At 36.1% G+C, this 17,681-nt stretch overlaps 1 protein-coding gene across 1 annotated transcript; it reads left to right on the forward strand.

Moving 5' to 3' along the window:
- Nucleotides 1-294: 294 nt before the first annotated feature.
- Nucleotides 295-17,565, forward strand: PNPT1 (polyribonucleotide nucleotidyltransferase 1). The gene is made up of 28 exons (XM_088532258.1): nt 295-506; nt 771-831; nt 1,129-1,203; nt 2,418-2,523; nt 3,554-3,603; nt 4,247-4,310; nt 4,385-4,432; nt 5,147-5,260; nt 5,464-5,650; nt 6,181-6,232; nt 6,542-6,599; nt 6,754-6,850; nt 6,957-7,059; nt 8,094-8,164; nt 9,454-9,490; nt 10,156-10,222; nt 10,318-10,407; nt 11,484-11,537; nt 11,676-11,785; nt 12,740-12,811; nt 12,910-12,973; nt 13,842-13,925; nt 14,374-14,457; nt 15,475-15,581; nt 15,669-15,724; nt 16,215-16,293; nt 16,991-17,038; nt 17,372-17,565. Exons 1-28 carry the CDS (start codon nt 295-297, stop codon nt 17,525-17,527), a joined length of 2,406 nt encoding a protein of 801 aa, XP_088388384.1. The 3' UTR covers nt 17,528-17,565.
- The last annotated feature ends 116 nt before the right edge of the window (nt 17,566-17,681 follow it).

Consider the following 17,681-nt stretch of genomic DNA (forward strand, 5'->3'; position numbering starts at 1 on the left):
GACCCGCGGGCCGTTGGGCGCCTTATCCGATCGGCCCTGGCGTGCGCGCTGCCCCCGCCAGGGGGCGTCTCGAACCTTCGGCGGCGGCGCGGGACGCGCACGCGCTCTGCGCTGCCGGGCCCCTCGCGGCCGCCGTAGCCAGGTGCCATCTGCTATGGGGGTGTGGGCTGGCATTGGCGCCGCGGAATCGAAATTGAGCTGCTCGCGCGGGAGCCAATCCGGTCCCTCCGTGCTACCTCCGAAGGCCAATGGGGTAGCGCGTTGCAGGGAGGCCACACCGCCAGGAAACCCGCCATGGCTGCTGCGGGCGGCTGCGCCGCGCGCGCCGCTTTCGCCGTTGGCGCCGGGGCCGGCGCGCGCCGCGGCGCCGCGGGGCGATGGCGGCGGAGGCCGTTGCTGCAGCCGCCGCCGCTTTCCGGGGGCCTGTTGCCGTGGCTGGCCCCTGCCCGCTGCGCCGCCGGGGCGGCCGCGCCGAGCTGCGCGGTCACTGTAGATGTGGGGGGCAGGTGAGGCCTCCCTGGGCGGCCCAGGGGCAGCGGGCACCGGGGCTGCCCTGTCCGTGTTCTGCAGGGATCCCTTACTGGGAGGGGGGTGAACGTGTGAAACGCACGTTCCTTCTTTTCAGAGTTCCGTTTCTCTACTCATAGAAACGTTTGTGTCTAATGCTAAAGGCATCTCCCATCCTTTATTTGAGATGGTACACATGAATGCAGGGTGTATTGGTAAAAGGGTCCAAATTCACCATTGGTAACGTTGTTTCTTTCTAATAGAAAAATGGAATTGTCCTCTGGAAAACTTGCTAGGTTTGCTGATGGATCTGCAGTTGTTCAGGTAAAAGATATATATATATATGTGTTTAAACAGTAGGTGCTTAAAACTTCTGGTTGTTAACAATATTTTGATATCAGAGCTTATTAAAGGGCTATAGAGCCTTAACTGCAGAGCAGTCCCCAATGAATTTCCTGCTGTCTATTTTATGTGGGGGGAAGAAAATGCTTTTGAAGCATAGATTTATGTGGTTGGCTTTCTGCAGAAAATGCTCTGAACTAGAGAGCTGATTTGTTCAAAAGTTTAGAACTTAAGATAATACTTTGCTTATTTATTTATTTATTTATTTTTTCACTCCAGCTAGGTGACACTGCAGTGATGGTCACAGCAGTTAGTAAAACAAAGCCTTCTGCATCTCAATTTATGCCCTTAGTGGTAAGTGCTAATGACAGAACTTGTCTTCATAGATTCTCACAAAATAACCAAGGTCAAAAAGGTCCTTTGGAGATTTATCTAGTCCAACTCCTCTACTTAAAGTAGGCTTAGCTAGAGCAGGTTGCCCAGGACTATGTTCATTCACATTTTAAGTATTTCTGAGGTCTGTGAGAATGGTAACTTTACGGCTTCTCTGGGTACCTGTTCCAGTGTTCAGCCACCCTCACAGTAAAAACAGTTTTCTTGCATTCAGATGGAATTTGCTATATTTCAATTTGTGCCCATGATTGTAATTAGAGTGTGGAAGCAGAATTTTGGAGTCGACAAATGTTAGTTATATGTAGATTTAAATAAATTACAAACAAGGAAAACACATTGCTACAAGCTATACTGATTTATTTATTCAAAGATATCACAAAGCTATTTTTTATTTATAACGTTATGGATATGACAGAGAGCTCAGTATCTGGATGCAGGTCTAGGATGACATTGGGATAACTGAATCATAGTGAAATAGTTGATGTGACTGGAGTTCTGTAATGAGCTAATACAGGCTCTTTATTAAAGACGGACAAGTGTGGGGCAACTGCCTTTACATGAAGGAACAGATCAAAAGTATGGAGTGTTTTGGAAGCAGCAGCTTGTGGGTGTGAATCAGAGGAGGGGTTAAAGCTTGTGAGATGAAAGAGGGAACAGAGACACCTTTAAATGACTTGATGCTCCAATCATGGGCCTTAGATCTTAGCAGGGACTTGGGCTTCTGTGACATCTGCTAGAAGGGCAGCGTGGTGAGGCATGAGCAGTTAAGGAAATTTCTGGAAAATGTTAGGGTTGACTTCTTAACCCAAGTGCCAAGTAGGCCAAGAAAGGCTGATATGATAACAAATGGTAGCCTTGAGGTTGCTACCATGAAGTAGTGGGAGTTGACCTGAGGAGTTGAAAGGTTCCAGCTAAATATAAGGAAAGTTTTTTTTTTTTTTTTTTTTTTTTCAAATGAGGATAGTTAAGCATTGAAGGAGGTTGTTTGAAAAGGTTATGCAGGCTCTATCATTGGAGGTTCTCAAGATCCAACTTGACCAAGTCCTGAGTAACATCTGAATTCAGTATGTACCTTGCTGTAAGCAGGAGGTTGGACTAGAGATCTCCTGAGGTGTTCCTTCCAGCCTGAATGATTCCGTGACTATGAAATCAGTCATCTGTTTTGTTCTTGAAAGGTTGACTATCGTCAGAAAGCTGCTGCAGCAGGAAGAATTCCTACAAACTATTTAAGAAGAGAACTTGGTTCCACTGATAAAGAAATTCTTACTAGCAGAGTAGTAGGTGGGCAAAACATTTTATCTACAATGGTTTCAGATTTTAAAAGTTATTTTATAATATCTTCATGACAGTTTAATAAGCAGTAATTTGTAACTGTTGTTTACAGAGTTGATAGCTTTTGCAGTAATGTCAGAAGAAAACATGCTTGCATTTCCTTGCTAAAGTATATTAGGAGTGTTTCTTAAAATAGTAAATGAGCTCGGACTGTGTGCATGTAGTTACTTCTGTTGAGATTAATGTTTCTAAGATCTCGACCTAATGAGATATTGACCTTTGTAGTTGCTTATCTGTTGGGTGCAATGGAAAAGACAAAGTTAAATTCTGAAATACAAAGAGATAGCCTTACTGATGGGAACATATTCATTTTCTTCCTCCTGATCCTGTTGGAAAAGTCATCTCAATTGTGGCTAAAAACATGTTTCATAAATGAGATAAATGTTGATTTTCAAGGTATTATATAAAATCGATATCATGTACAACAGCATTTTAAGGTAGCAATAAAAAGAGGGTAAGGAACAGTCTACAGGTCCTGGGCTACTGAAAAGAGTTTTATTAGTACACTAATGTAACTATGTAAAAAAACTAAAAGAAAATGTAGAAGTCACAAAAGTAATGCAACATGCTGAACATACTTGCTTTTGTTGTTTTTCGTTGTATGGTTTTCATTTTGAAAACTATCCTATGTCTTTGTTGGAAGACGTTTCTGGTCAAATACTACTTAATAGATAATAGAACTTAAAAAATAATTTGTTATACAAAATATAGAAGATTATTATCTTTGATTTTTTGTCATGTGCTGTATAACTGTGGATATCCAATCCTACACTAATTTTTCTCTGAATAGTGTTGAAGTTTTATGGTAGGCCATCTGTCACGATAAATTTCCCTCTTCATTCTCATCCTTTTCTCTTTTTGTTTGGACTTTTTATTTAAATCATGTTATCAGTTTCTTGAGGTAATTTTATGGGGTTTATTATGTGATGCTGACTACTGAAATCCAAAAGCATTTTACACTTTAGTATTTCTTTTGCAGATAGATCAATTAGACCGCTCTTTCCCGTAGGCTACTTTTATGATACACAGGTAAGTTGTGATCACTGTCCTTAGCAGTAGCTGCCTTTTAGAGTGGAAAACATGGCTATGTCCAGTGAAAATAATAATAATGCAGATGCGATTTTAAGAAAAGCGTATTTTTTCCATTAGCATCCAGAACGGGCTTACATTTTGAAAACCACTGTGACAATGTAATTCTGCATTTCAGTTTGTCATTTCCTTGTCTCGGACTCTTTTTTTTTTTTATCATATGCTAGTTCTCAAGTTTTTTTGCTGGATTTCAGGAGACAAAATTATAATTTTTCTGTACAATGGAGGAATGAAAATGTATAATAGTTAGGAACCTCTTCAAAATATTCACAGGATAGGATCTAGGCTATATGTATGCTATAATCGAGCATCCTTCTGCTCACTTTGGGTTTACTTTATCTTCACTGAAAGCATTTAATGAGACCTACAAAAATCTTCAGGAATAGACCTTTTGCTTTAGTTTTAGGTGTCTGAATAGTGGGCGTTTTTTTGTTTTCTTTTTAGGACCTTTGTGGTTTAGATAACTGAATAGGTTTTCCTTTTGTAGTGTAAGTTTGTGTGAATATGATGAATGATGTGTTTGTAGTTGACTACTTAAAAATTTATGGCTTAAAACTATTAATTATCTTTTATCTTATGCCAGATCCTTTGTAATCTTTTAGCAGTAGATGGAGTAAATGATCCTGATATCCTGGCAATTAATGGAGGTAAGAAGACAATTTTTTAAAATAGATTTTATTATAATTCTATTTTTAATTATCCTTTTTTCTGTTCTTTCTAGCTTCTGCCGCACTTGCATTATCTGATATCCCATGGAATGGTCCTGTTGGTAAGTATGTACTTTGGAATGATGAGTTTAAACATATGGAAGAAATAGACCATAGTTCACTTTGTTTATTCTCCTTTCCTCTCTTTAAAAGAACATATAAATCTAAGGACCACTAATTTTTGTTTAAAGTAGTGAAAATCATTGATAAGCTGTATATGGATTAATTGCAGTGGAAAGCATTATATTTTCTAACCAAATGCACTGGTATAACATTTTAGAGCCTAGAATTAATGATTTAATATACAGATCAATAACATAAGGATTACTTTTTATTTTTTTTCCTCTGCCTATAAGCTGCTTAAGTTTTTGAAGAAACTTAATTTTGAAGGTCATTGCATAGAAAGTGACTTCATAAGAGCATTTTTTTCTCTAGGAACCCAAGAGTTTTGTGTTGCTATGATGCTATGAATATTTTATGGAAAGAAGAACCCTCTAGTAGAGGAAAAACTGATTAAATTTTTCCTTTACCTGTCTTATTTCTAGAAAATCTGTCCTCAAAAAAAAAAAAAAGACATTGCATATAATACTGCTCAGTTTTAAAAAAAATAGTTTATTTGCCTTATAAGTTTGTCATTATATGTAACTAATGTGCTAGTATTTTAAAGTACATCCTTTTTTTTTTTCCTTATTGCTTTTAGAAATTTGGAAGCAAAATGATGCCTTAAAGGTACTTCTGTATTTTCGCAAAAATAAGTTTCTGGAATTTCTTTGTAGGTGCAGTAAGGGTAGGATTCGTTGATGGAGAAACTGTTATCAATCCAACTCGAAAAGAACTGTCGTCTAGCACTTTAAACTTAGTTGTTGCTGGAGCCCCACATAATCAAGTTGGTAAGCAAGTTAATTATGAAAATCTGTTGAGCCTTTATCTTGAAAATGAAGTAGGTGCCTCTTTACTGGTATTTTTAATCCTTGGCATTTATATTTTTTATATATAAATATATGTATAACATATACATATAAAATTGGATTGTTGCTATATATGAGCTACTATATAATAGTACTTCATTTAACTTTTGATTTTCCATTAATAGTTATGTTGGAAGCAACAGCTGAAAATATACTGCAACAAGATTTCTGTCACGCTGTCAAAGTAGGGGTGAAACATACCCAGCAAATAATTCAGGGAATTCAGCAGCTAGTGAAGGAACGAGGTATTGTCAAGAGAACTGTGCAGAAGTTATTTGTTGCTCCTGAAGAGATTGTGGAATGCGCAAAAAAGTAAGTTCAGAAAAAATAACTCTTGATTTAAATTGTGTTAAAGTGAGTGAAAATGCTTTTTAAATGAACCCTTGCGAGTCAGGTGAATACCAGATCATTAAATAAAGATCTGTGATTACAAAAAAAGTTTGAGATTTTTTTGTTTGTTTTAACGTTGTAAGAAGTTCTAAATATTTTCCATAGAAAATTAGGAACACAGCCTTCAGCTGTCTCTTTCTATGCGTAGTGAATGATACAGGGCAAAAGTAGTAGCCTAAAAATACTAAGTTAATGTGTTGTTCTGTGGAACGGTGGTAAGAGAAACCAGGTTGCACTGGCTGGTCTGAGCTTTGCTGTGGAAGGGATAACCCCAGGGAGGCAATTGGATTGGGGAGGAGGCAGCAAGGACGGTGCTGATAATGTCTAAAAATGCAGGAGCCTGGTACTTTAATAGAACTAGTAGGGGAAAAAAAAAATCTAGTTCACAAAAGAAATTAACTGTATAATTGTTTTTAAGCCATTTTCAAAAATTCTGTGTCTTCTTCCAAAAGACTTGCCTTTAACAAGATCTATGCAGTATTCACAGATACCAGCCATGATAAAGTAAGTACCATCATAAGTACTATCCTTAAAAAAATACAATTAAAATATGATTTAATATCATAATGAAGCTGTAGTGAATTTAATTTCTTTAAGCTAAAGTTAATAAAAACTTAGGCTCTGCATGCGCTACCTATAATAGCAATAATAAGTGCTTTGTAAGTTTTTTTTCTATTTATCGAAATAATACTAGTTGCGGCTCATTATTGCTTTTTGTCAGAAGTTATGGGGAGGCCTATTTCTTGAGTTTTGCAGAATTAGGAGAAAAAAATGGCTTTATAGAGTTAACCGCTTGCAAATCTTGTGTTCTAGATTTCTAGAGATGAAGCAATTAACAAAATAAGGCTTGAAACAGAAGAGCATTTGAAAGGTATTATTTTCTGCTTTCTTAATATTCAGGAGATGCTTAAACTAGTACTATTTATTTACTATTTATTTATTTATTTATTATTCGTTCTCTGGTCATGTCATTTCAGTAAAAGCTGTATGAAGTTCACTTTTTATGTTTAATTTTTTTTTTCCAGAAAAATTTCCAGAGGCTGAACCTTATGAAATCGTGGAATCTTTTAATATGGTTTCAAAGGATATTTTTAGAAATCTTATTCTTACTGAATATAGAAGGTTAGTGTATCGTACTCAACCTAAAAAAAAAAAAAAAAAAAAAAACTGTCAGCATTTTATTCAAGACTAGTTTCTCTGATCTCCTAATTTGCCCTTCTAACTTTAGGTGTGATGGAAGAGATTTGACTTCCCTCAGAGATATTAGATGTGAAGTGAACATGTTTAAAATGCTTCATGGATCAGCATTATTTCAGAGAGGTCAAACACAGGTAATGTTTTTAAACATCAGACATATTAAGCATAATTATTAGAAGCTGATAGATTTGTGTTTTTCCTGTGAAATAATGTAAAATTGGCCTTTTTTGTGTGTTCAAATAATAAAGGCTAACAAGCAGTCACTTGTACAGGGGAGTCAAAACTGGACTGTCTGCTGTTTAGGCTTTGCTTGAAAAATGTCTGGGTCCCTTAAGAGAGTAGACAAGATCTAGGTGCTTGCTGTATGGACAGTAGGATGTCTTCTAAGCCTTGGGGTCCAGAGAGAATCTGGTGAAGCAAACCTGTGTATCTTCAGGCTTTCTGAAGAGTCTGATAAGCAAAGTGTGAGGCTAAAAACATTTTCTGCATCTTGTTTAGATTCATGGGTTGGTTTGTTTTTGGGGGGGGTGGAAGTGGGGGGGTTGTCTCTTGGGGAGAAGGGTTGTGTTGGGAGGATTATTTGTTTTGGATTTTTTGTTGGGGAAGGATTGTTTCGAGAAAGTTCCTTTCTCGAAGAGGTAGTTAAACATCAAAAATCATATTTGCTTCATCCCTCTGCAGATTTTAGGTTTTTATGCTAAAAATACATTTGTTAAGACAAAAGCTGTCAAAGTAGAATGCATTGCTCTTATCCCACAGAGAATAGCTATGCTGTCTCAGAGCAATCTTGCCCTTTCACGAATAGTTGTGGCTGCATCTTTCCACTTAGTGAGATAATTTAATTTCGTAATGAAGCAACTGTTCCTGAGGCTCTTAGCAGGTCTGGAAGCAATATATCCATTTTGGAGTGGGTTTTTTTTTTATTTTTTTTTTTTTTGGCGACTTGCTTTGTTCTTCAGTGTGTGCACTTGTAAATATAGTAATCTTTATGAATCAGTTTGTGCCATTTATTTTAAAAAAAAAGAAAATGTTGCAGATGTGTGATAGATTATAACATCATACTTGTTGCTGAAATTATTCTTTTCGATTCATCATTATCGGTTTGAGAAGTTATGAAACATGGAAGTGTTAAAGAGCAGTTTATTTTCCCGCTATCTTTTTATTCTAGGTTCTCTGTACAGTCACATTTGACTCATTAGAATCAAGTGTAAAATCAGATCTTATCTCAACAGCTGTGAGGTATGTGGGGTTTTTCTTCCTGGTGTTTTGGCGGTAGTTTTGTGGGGAAGAAAAAAGGAGGATTTAAAGACAGTTCATAAAAGTTCCTTCAATATCAGCACAGAAATTCATGAGTACTGAAAAAAGTAATAAATTTAGGCTTTGAAGTAAGTGGCCCATATGCAAAACATCTTTGCAGTTGCTTTTAGCTAAATTGACATTAATTCAGTAGACTCCGATTTAGAATCAGAGAATATGCCAAATAATGCCCAGTGTTGTTTAGAGAGAGATAATACACTGAACTTAAATCTATACACTGTGTACATATGTCTAGTCTCTTTGAAGGAAATGATATGGGAACGTCGGTTCTCTTTGTTCTAGAATTTATATTCGCTCTTGCAACTTGATGCATATTCTTCCCCTTTCATCTATATTTTACAAGTTGGTGCAGTTCTAGTTGGCAGATTGGATCTATGTAGCCCGTAGACTGAAGTTTTATCTTGAGTGAGCAGTGATTCTAGCTCTTTTGACTCAAACAAAAATCAATATGAGCAGATGAATACATTTTTTTTTTTCCTCAGCAGAATCAGTCTGTCTAAATTTCTAAGTCTGTCTCAAATGGTTTTCAGTGGTCTCATCTTACCAGTTTAGGAGCTTTTAACATTTTAGTGTGTCAGCTTTACTTTAGTTAAATGTTCCGGCATGGAGATGCTTGTTCATCTTCTCTAATTTTGTTGATCTTGGAAGTTAGTTTGTGCTAGATAAAAGTATTCACTAATTTAAAACTACTAAATCAGTGATCAGTAGGATGGTTCATGAATAAGTGCCTGTATGTAGAAATAAAAGCAAGTCTGGATAGATTAGCTTCTTGTATTTACCACCAAGGAGCACAAACTTGGCTCTTAGAGAACTTCTTTGAGCACAGATTTTTTTCTTGTCAAACAAGAACAGTTTTGCAGTTACACTAGAGTGTTACTGCACTATGTGCAGTTTCTGTGTAAGGAGGCTGCTGTTCTTTCAGCTCCTCTCTCTTCTCTTTGGTGTACCAGTGTCACCATAAAGCATGGACAGGGCCTAGTCTATCTAGAGAAGCTGTTTAGATGGCTACAAATTAAAAGTGTGACATTTGTTTCATTGTAGACTATGGTTTAAAAATCATGTGGTATAGGGAAAAAAATAGAGAAAAATATGGGTAGTTAACCAATTTTGTGTTTGCTCTAATTGTGTGCATAATTGAGAGTTATCAAAATGCACAATGTATGTAAGACTGATTGTTGCTTGTTTTTAACAGTCTTATTTTTATTTGATAGTGGAGTAAAAGACAAAAACTTCATGCTGCATTATGAGGTGAGAGCTCTACTGTGTGTCACAGCTTTATGCATGATGCTTCATGTCTTCTTTTAAATGAGAAACTGGTCACCTCTGAGGATGTCTAATTGATTTGCTAAAACTTACTAATTTTAGTTCCTATATGTATTTATGCTACAGCTTCTGAATAAAAGTCCTGGTATTCTAAAAAAGCATTAAGCAATCTGTAAAATGCTATTTCATACGGACTTTTTAATAACCTTGAATTTTTTCTTTATTATTAAGAATAGGATAGTGCTGAAGGAAAGATTATACCTACCATATTAATTTTCATAAACTATTTTCATACATTTAGATAGCATTCTAAACCAATAATAAATAACTACAATAGCTGCTCTCTGAATGACAGAAACAAAGTTTTCTGTTTTTTTTTTTTTTGACAAGTTTATTTGTAGGAAGCCTGTTCACTTGTTCCTCTGCTGTGTTGCAACTGCTTTCTTCCCTTCTGTTCTGTGGAATTAAAAATTACTAGATATTACTTAAGCTGCATCTTGATTTGTAGACTAAGTGACTGACAGAAGTCATTTAGTTGTTTGATTTTTTTTTCTGTTTTTCTTGAGATGCCCAAGAAGTCAAACATGCTTTAAAATGAGAGAAAAAAAAAAAACTAGCAAATCTTTTCTATGCAATTTTTTTCTTCATAGTTTCCTCCTTATGCAACTAATGAGATTGGTAAAGTTACAGGTGTGAACAGAAGAGAACTTGGACATGGTAAGTTAAGACAGAGTTTAATGCCTTCAGCTTTAATGTTTTGTATGTTTCTATTTGTGGATAAATTTGTGGGGTTTTTTGTATTTTTAAAACAGGTGCACTTGCAGAGAGAGCTTTGAAACCAGTTATTCCCCCAGATTTCCCATTCACAATACGAGTTACTTCTGAAGTCTTGGAGTCAAATGGTATTATGATTTTCTCACTTAAAATCTCATGATAGAGACCAAGTCTGCCTCTTAAGATAGGCTGTGACACTGAGTTCTAGACATTTTAAGCTAATTATTTTTCAAGCTGCTTAATCTGGGTAACTGTATGGTGCGAAGTCCTTAAAATGAAGATGATGTGCAGGGTCACAAATAATGGAGGAGCTTGGTACATGATCAGGAGATAAAAATTTGAAGTTAAAGTTATATTTCAGAGTATTTCTGTGCTACAAAGTAGAGGAATGGACTGAGGTGTGTTCTTCAGTGTTGACTGCAGCGGGTACCCTCACTGATTTTAAAATAATTCCTCCTATCTGTGTGTGTGTTCCTTCCCATCTCCCCAGGCTGTGGCCACACTATCCAATTGATCTTTCCGCGCAACTGGGGGGAAAAAAGGTCCTCGAACCATGTCATTTTCCTGTATTTATTCCATTAGTTAGGTGTGCCTGGACACATTGCCATCTGGTTTAGAATTTAGCCTCAATGTATATATAATCAATTGGCGATCCATGGGTTTCATGAAAAGAGTAGCATAATCATCTCCCATACCTGACCTAGGTAGGGGAACCTGCAGGGAAGGGATAAGCGGGAAGGAATGATCTCCATGACACTTAGATTACAGGTTTCCCCTGTGCGGCAAAGTTATTTGAGGTCCTGATTTTATTTAATTAATTAATTAATTAACACTTCTGTGGCAAGATAAGAAGATTGGTGAAGAAAGGGAACTAGTCACATTTGTAGCTACCTGTTCCTTGTCTGGAATTTTTAAAATTAATCATGATATTTGAGATTTTTTGGCAGCAGTGTCATGAAAGATTCAAACTATTTCATCCTCTTCTAACTAAAAACTTTTCTACTTGAGAAAATTTCTGGCAAAATGGAGAAAGTGAGTTGTTGTACTGTAGTTATGGGTATTCCCGTATCCATGCAGTAGCATCTTCTGGCTAGCAGCAAGGTTAATTTTCAAACTGCCACTGAAGAAATATCACTAGCAAGTTTTGTTGCAGATTCTTCTAATCAATATTTAATACTTCCTCTCCTATATTCTAACTCTTTAGGATCCTCTTCAATGGCATCTGCATGTGGTGGAAGTTTGGCATTAATGGATGCAGGTGTGAAATGTGAAACTTAGGTGATAAATTAAAATTACATTATATTACATAACCTGTGAACACGTAAATTTGTAATTCCTAAATTTGGGAGTGACTAAATGTTACAAAAATTTTTGTCTTTTTCATTACCATTATTAGGGGTTCCTGTATCAAGTGCAGTGGCAGGTGTAGCAATAGGTCTTGTTACCAAATGCAATCCAGAGAAAAGTGGTGATGTTGAGGATTATCGTTTGCTGACAGACATCCTGGTGAGTGTTTCTAGCAAAATTACTGTGTATTGCTGCTTAATCCTATAAAATAGCCCCTATGCCCCTCTTTTGCAGCATTGTTTATCCAGATAATTCTGGAATGTACATTCTTGGAAATACTGAATAGTTTTTTTTTTTTTTTTGTCTCCCAAATAATCTTTAATGTCCAGTCACATGTCTTAGTTTTGTATCATTCCTCTGTCACTTCTTTTAAGCTTTTATAAACTGTTGCCATTAATTTTGACTCATTATTCCCGAATATTTTAGTTTTATCTGCTGCTTTTTGTGTCTAGTCAGGGGATGTAAGTGAGGCTTACGCTTGCCTTCACTATAGCTAGAGAGAAAATTCTGAATATCCACTGAAGAACTGGCTCTGTGTGGCAGGAAGGGGGTTAGGGTGCCTAGAGGCAGTGCCAGAACAAATGGGTTTTGTCCTTTCTCTGCATATTCCTGGGTCAGTGTTGCCTTCTTAGCTATGCCAGTTCAAATGTTTGTGGAGTTCCATGCTGAGCTAGATGAGGAGAGTATTCTGATTTTGAAGCAAGCAAATGTAACCTCTCCTTGTTTTATTTATTTACATCATGGTCCAGTCTGGCAAAACATTTTACCAAAACAAATAGAAAAATCAATATATGGAAGAGAGAATAAGCAGCTGGCAAAGTTTCTGTGAAAAATGCACATTGTCTTGCTGCTGCTCCTTCTTCCACTGGCACAGCTATTGAGGATACAAAATAAACTGTGTATTTGTTCAGAAACTAGTAAACAAAAGCTGTTAGAATATGGGAAAAGGCACCATGTTACCTTAGTACAGTGAAATAAAGGCAAAGCAAAACATGAGTATTGGAAGCAATTACAAGTCTGCAAAACTATTCTGTGACTTATTGAAACTTTTGGTGTAATATGACGCTGGCATGAAGATTTTTTTTGTTTGTTTGTTTCTCTCTGTGCTCATAGGGAATTGAGGATTACTACGGTGATATGGATTTCAAAATGGCAGGAACTAATAAAGGAATAACTGCCTTGCAGGTATCTTAACATTAAATCTCATTAAAGTGAAACTTGGAGAATTTCCCTAAAAAAAGCTTTATTTATATATTACTATCATTTAACTCTTCTCACATTAGGTTGATCTAAAACTACCAGGAATACCAATAAAAATTGTAATGGAAGCTATTCAGCAAGCCACAGGTATGTTTGCACACATTTTCTTATTTCAAATTATAAATTTAATAAATCATTAATTTTGTTATTCTCATATTGTTAAAAAGCTTTTGCCTTCTGAAAGGTTATATTTCAATGTAGGCACTTCATACAAAATAAGTAGATTTTGTTTTTTAGTCAGAGGACACCATTCCATCTCCAAAAAGATTTGGCCTTCCCAGCACACTTAGCTACCATATCATCACACCTAGTGTCAGTGAAAATGTCTGCTATTCCTTGAGAGATTTTATTATTATTTTTAAAAGGGAATTAAAAAATGACATATGCGAAAGGTGTGGTACTAAGGATCACCAATTTAGTGCAATGTATAATTTGTTTCGAAGAATGAAATGAAGTTAAGGGCATAGTAAATTGGGGAGGAAAAAAGAAAGACATAGAAAATAATAACATCAGGGTGGAGGGAATATGTGACGAAACCTTTGCAGCCAGTATTTTGGAGTTGGTTGTTTTAAACAAATACTCCATTACTGAGCCACAGCACTTTCTAAAACTTTTGTCATGCTTGATTCAAACCATATGTGCTGAGGTGGGAAAAAAGGTTTGGTCTTTGTGCCATAGAAAAGCAGTAAAATAAGTTTGCTTTTAAAAACAAGCTCCAAACTAACTTTGAAGCAATTTCTGACCATTTTTTAGAAAGTCTGTACACAACCTGCAAAATATGTATACTACTGGACAATTTATTGTGGCAGAGTAATACATTTTTAAGTTAGGATGCATATTTTAAGAATGAATGCTTGTCTACTTTGTAATGAAAATAACCTAAAAGTATCCTTATTTTATTCTTACACATTTTTTTTTTCTTTCTGCCCTCTTCCTCCCTCCTCACCCGCAACAGCTGCAAAGAAGGAGATTTTACAAATTATGAACGAAACACTGGCGAAACCCAGACCTAATAGAAAGGAAAATGGCCCTGTTGTAGGTAATATTATTTGGTCATTGATATGATTTGATGTCTCTCATAATTACCTTTTAACTATAATCTGCCTTTTCAATGAAGGTCCGGTATGTGTGCTTCCCTGTTCTCAAGCCCACCTCAGATTACTTTTTCTTAAGGATTCTTGAGATGAGATTTTCTGTATTATCTTATTCGCTACGTACTGGAAAGCAGATCTAAACTGAAGTCATATGAAATTATCCCTAAATCAGGATAGATAAATGTCAATAGTGATATGGCTTAAGGGAATTTACACTCATCAAAATAGCTTTTTTTGTTTTGTTTTCCATTTCAAATTTTAAATGTAATTTTAATCAGTGTTTAGCAGATAATATCCATAGGAAATTAAAACCTAAATTAGTGCACCATATTTTCAATAGCTTTCAAAAACATCATATTCAGCATTTCAAAGTATCTTTAAATGTTTTTTCAGAAACTATCCATGTTCCATTATCAAAAAGGATACAATTTGTTGGTCCTGGAGGCTACAATTTGAAAAAACTTCAAGCACAGACAGGTAAGGCATTCTTGCTGTGATAACTTAAGGTAATGTTATATAAGCTTCTCTTCATTATATGAAAATTATTAATGTGTAATTTTAAACAGTGGATCTTGGTATCATGGCTGTTATTAGCAAAACTGTTAGTGAATCTGAATGCTATCTTTAAGCCTTTACAAAATGTTATCTTTATGCCTTTACAGAATCTAGAAGTACCTAAACTTAAATTTTCAAAACTTTTGTAGAGTCTGTGGAGCTGACATTTCCTAAGTAGTAGAAAGGAATAACTATTAAGAATAGGATACTTCTAAAATTTTTGCTTAATGCTCCAGACTGAATAACAGTATTTGTGTTCAGCCTTGCTGTTTAGCTGTCTTAATGTTAAGTACAACCTGAATCTTTACTACATTTTGTTTTTATTTATATATATGTATGCACACATGTTTTGAAGGATTAAGTAAAGCTAATATGGCACCTAGCTGTGTAGTTTCTCTTTGTAGAAGTACTTTCAGTTCATTTTGCAGTGGGAATTGCTATAAGTTTGGTGCATATTACAAAGGTTTTGGGGAGTTTAGGGAAGAGAGAACTAATTGTGCATCTGGGAGTAATCCTCCATATAATGTTGAAGTGATGTCAAGCAGGTCTAATCTGTTATTAATACGTTCAAGTGTAGATCAGATCTGTGCAGCTTCTGAAACTCATTTGTAAAAACCTAAATTGTTCCAGAAATGTTTGTCATTAACAGATCATAACAAATGATTTTGTAAGTGTGAAAGTTTCCATATGGAGCACAAGCTCATACAGTTATTTGGCAAGCGTAGCTGTAAGGTGGTTTCTGTACTGTTATCTAAAAAGCTGTCCAGTGCTGAATCCAAAGAACAGTGTTTGAAATGACTAGGAATCTGAGAGCTTCGTGGGTCTGTACTAAATACTTTTGCCCTGTGCAAGTCTTAAGTATGGATATGAGTTTTCTGCTTGCTGAAACAGCAGCACTGTACATCTAAATCCTTTCATCAAATAAATTATTTTTCTAAGGTGTAACTCTAAGTCAGATAGATGAAGAGACATACTCTGTGTTTGCTCCAACACCTGGTGCGATGCATGAAGCAAGAGAATTTATCCGCGACATCTGCAAAGATGATGTAAGGATGGTCTTTTGCTGTTAACTTTCTCTGTTTGCGTTTTGTGAATTTGTCTTATTGTTCTTTGTTTTGTTTTTTCCCTTACAGCAAGAACTTAATTTGGAATTTGGTGCAGTCTATACAGCCACAATAACTGAAATTAGGTATGAAAAGTGCTCTGAACTTGAGATAGAAGTAAAAAGTGTTTCTTTATGTAGATATGTTGTAAAATAGTTGATTTTTACAGGATGCTGGTGACATTGGCCCCTGCATGATTCCTGGTATTTTCTGTACTGAAAATACTGCTGTCTGTCTTTCAGCTATTTAATTTTGCTGCATTAGAATGCCCCTAAATTTTTTTGCATCTTTGTGATTTAGAGCAATGGTGGGAGTCTGCCCTTCATTGGAAGGGCGTGTATTTGATTGAGACTTCATGCGCTTTAGGACATGATGCTTACTTGAAATGTAGCCTCCTGAAATAAGCAGTTTCCATTTGTTTCAAATCAGGGATAAATATGGAGGTATCTCATGGCTGTTCAGAGGATTTTAAAAGTGATGGGGAAAAATCTTTGAGCAAATTTCACCAATGCTTGCTTTGGGGTCAGCATTCTGAATAAGTTATGTACAGATTTCTCTTGCTGTTTTCTCTTGCAGGGATTCTGGAGTCATGGTAAAATTGTATCCAAACATGACACCTGTGTTGCTTCATAATACACAGCTTGATCAAAGGAAGGTAATAATACTTACTTAAACAACTGTAAACTAGAAACTCTTAAGCAAAAGTTATTTTAGTTAAGTTTAGTTAAATTAGTCTATGCAGGAGCTGTAGAGTGCATTGCCATGTTAAAAACTTTGTTAGATTAGCAGCACCGCAACTCTTGTTTAACCTTTGCTTACCTAAGTGTGCTTTGAGCTGCATGTAGCCCTGTCTGTATGCAAGCTGCAGGCCTACTATCAATGCTTTATGCATATCATTGAGTTTTTTAGGTCTGTAATATCTTCTGATATGTAACATGCATAAACCAGTTCATTGATCTGTGTTCAGTTGCTTTAGTCCATCTATAATTGTCTGAAATGTAGCATAAAGAAAAATATTTGGGATTTGGTTTTGTCCTGCTTTTGAAAACCTGACGGCGTGTGCTGCTAGGAGAAATTCAGATTAGTGATAGAAGCAAGCACCAAAGGATTGAATGTGTACTGGGAAAATACATGGATGAGTTGGCAGGAAAACGTGGAATGACTTGAAGTAAAAAATGGATTTTGTATTTGATGTTCAGCCTAATGTAATGCAAACAATCTATGCGTATATTTTTAACAGATTAAATTTAGTGGTCTAGTTGGAAGATTCAGTTATACACTAACCTATATTATGTGCTTATGTATATTTATTTACACTTAACTAAAACTTTTTGAAAAATACTATGTTCTAGATTAAACATCCTAGTGCCCTGGGATTAGAAGTTGGCCAAGAAATTCAGGTATTTGTTTCTTTTTCACCTTAAATTGTCAGAAAACTGCTGCTCATACTTTAGTATTTGAGTGTGATTTTGTTTGTTTTTAATTTTGTATTTACAAAGGAAATATTTTGCCATATCAGATTTCCTCTGTGTTGATTGAATGCAAGTTCATTTCAAACGATCAGAACTTCATTTAGTATCTCGTACCACTCATGCACCAAACTGACTTGATTGAGCAATACTGGCTAAAAAGTGCCTGTTGTCTATGATATTTCTTGCTCTTTAAATTAAAAATTCTTTTACAGTAGTTTAACGTAACTGTGGTGGTCTGAAAGTTGGATGTTTTCTCAACAGGTCAAATACTTTGGACGTGACCCCACTGATGGCAGAATGCGGCTTTCGCGCAAAGTTCTTCAGTCCCCAGCCACAACTGTGCTCAAGACCCTGACGGACAAAAATAGCATTGTCATGGGGGGCACAGTTCCTCAGTCATCTACTTCCTCCCAGTGACTGGTAAAGCCACAGAAACTACTTTACACCACTCAGTACTGCACTTTGATGGCAACTACTAAAGAGAATTTTGTATCGCTTTATACATTGCGTTTCAGTGGTGTACAAATGCAGCTTGCCAGTTCTCATGAAACTGCTGTTTCCTATGTTGTGT

Source organism: Tinamus guttatus, unplaced genomic scaffold (assembly GCF_059628265.1).
Source record: "Tinamus guttatus ecotype Peru unplaced genomic scaffold, ASM5962826v1 Tinamus_guttatus_pri_ptg000033l, whole genome shotgun sequence".
Lineage (NCBI taxonomy): Eukaryota > Metazoa > Chordata > Aves > Tinamiformes > Tinamidae > Tinamus > Tinamus guttatus.

Coding starts and splice junctions, on each gene's coding strand:
- PNPT1 (XM_088532258.1), top strand. CDS start 295: ATGGCTGCTGCGGGCGGCTGCGCCGCGCGCGCCGCTTTCGCCGTTGGC. Junction 3,604..4,246: donor GCTACTTTTATGATACACAG/GTAAGTTGTGAT, acceptor ATCTTATGCCAG/ATCCTTTGTAATCTTTTAGC. Junction 10,223..10,317: donor CAGAAGAGAACTTGGACATG/GTAAGTTAAGAC, acceptor TTTTTAAAACAG/GTGCACTTGCAGAGAGAGCT.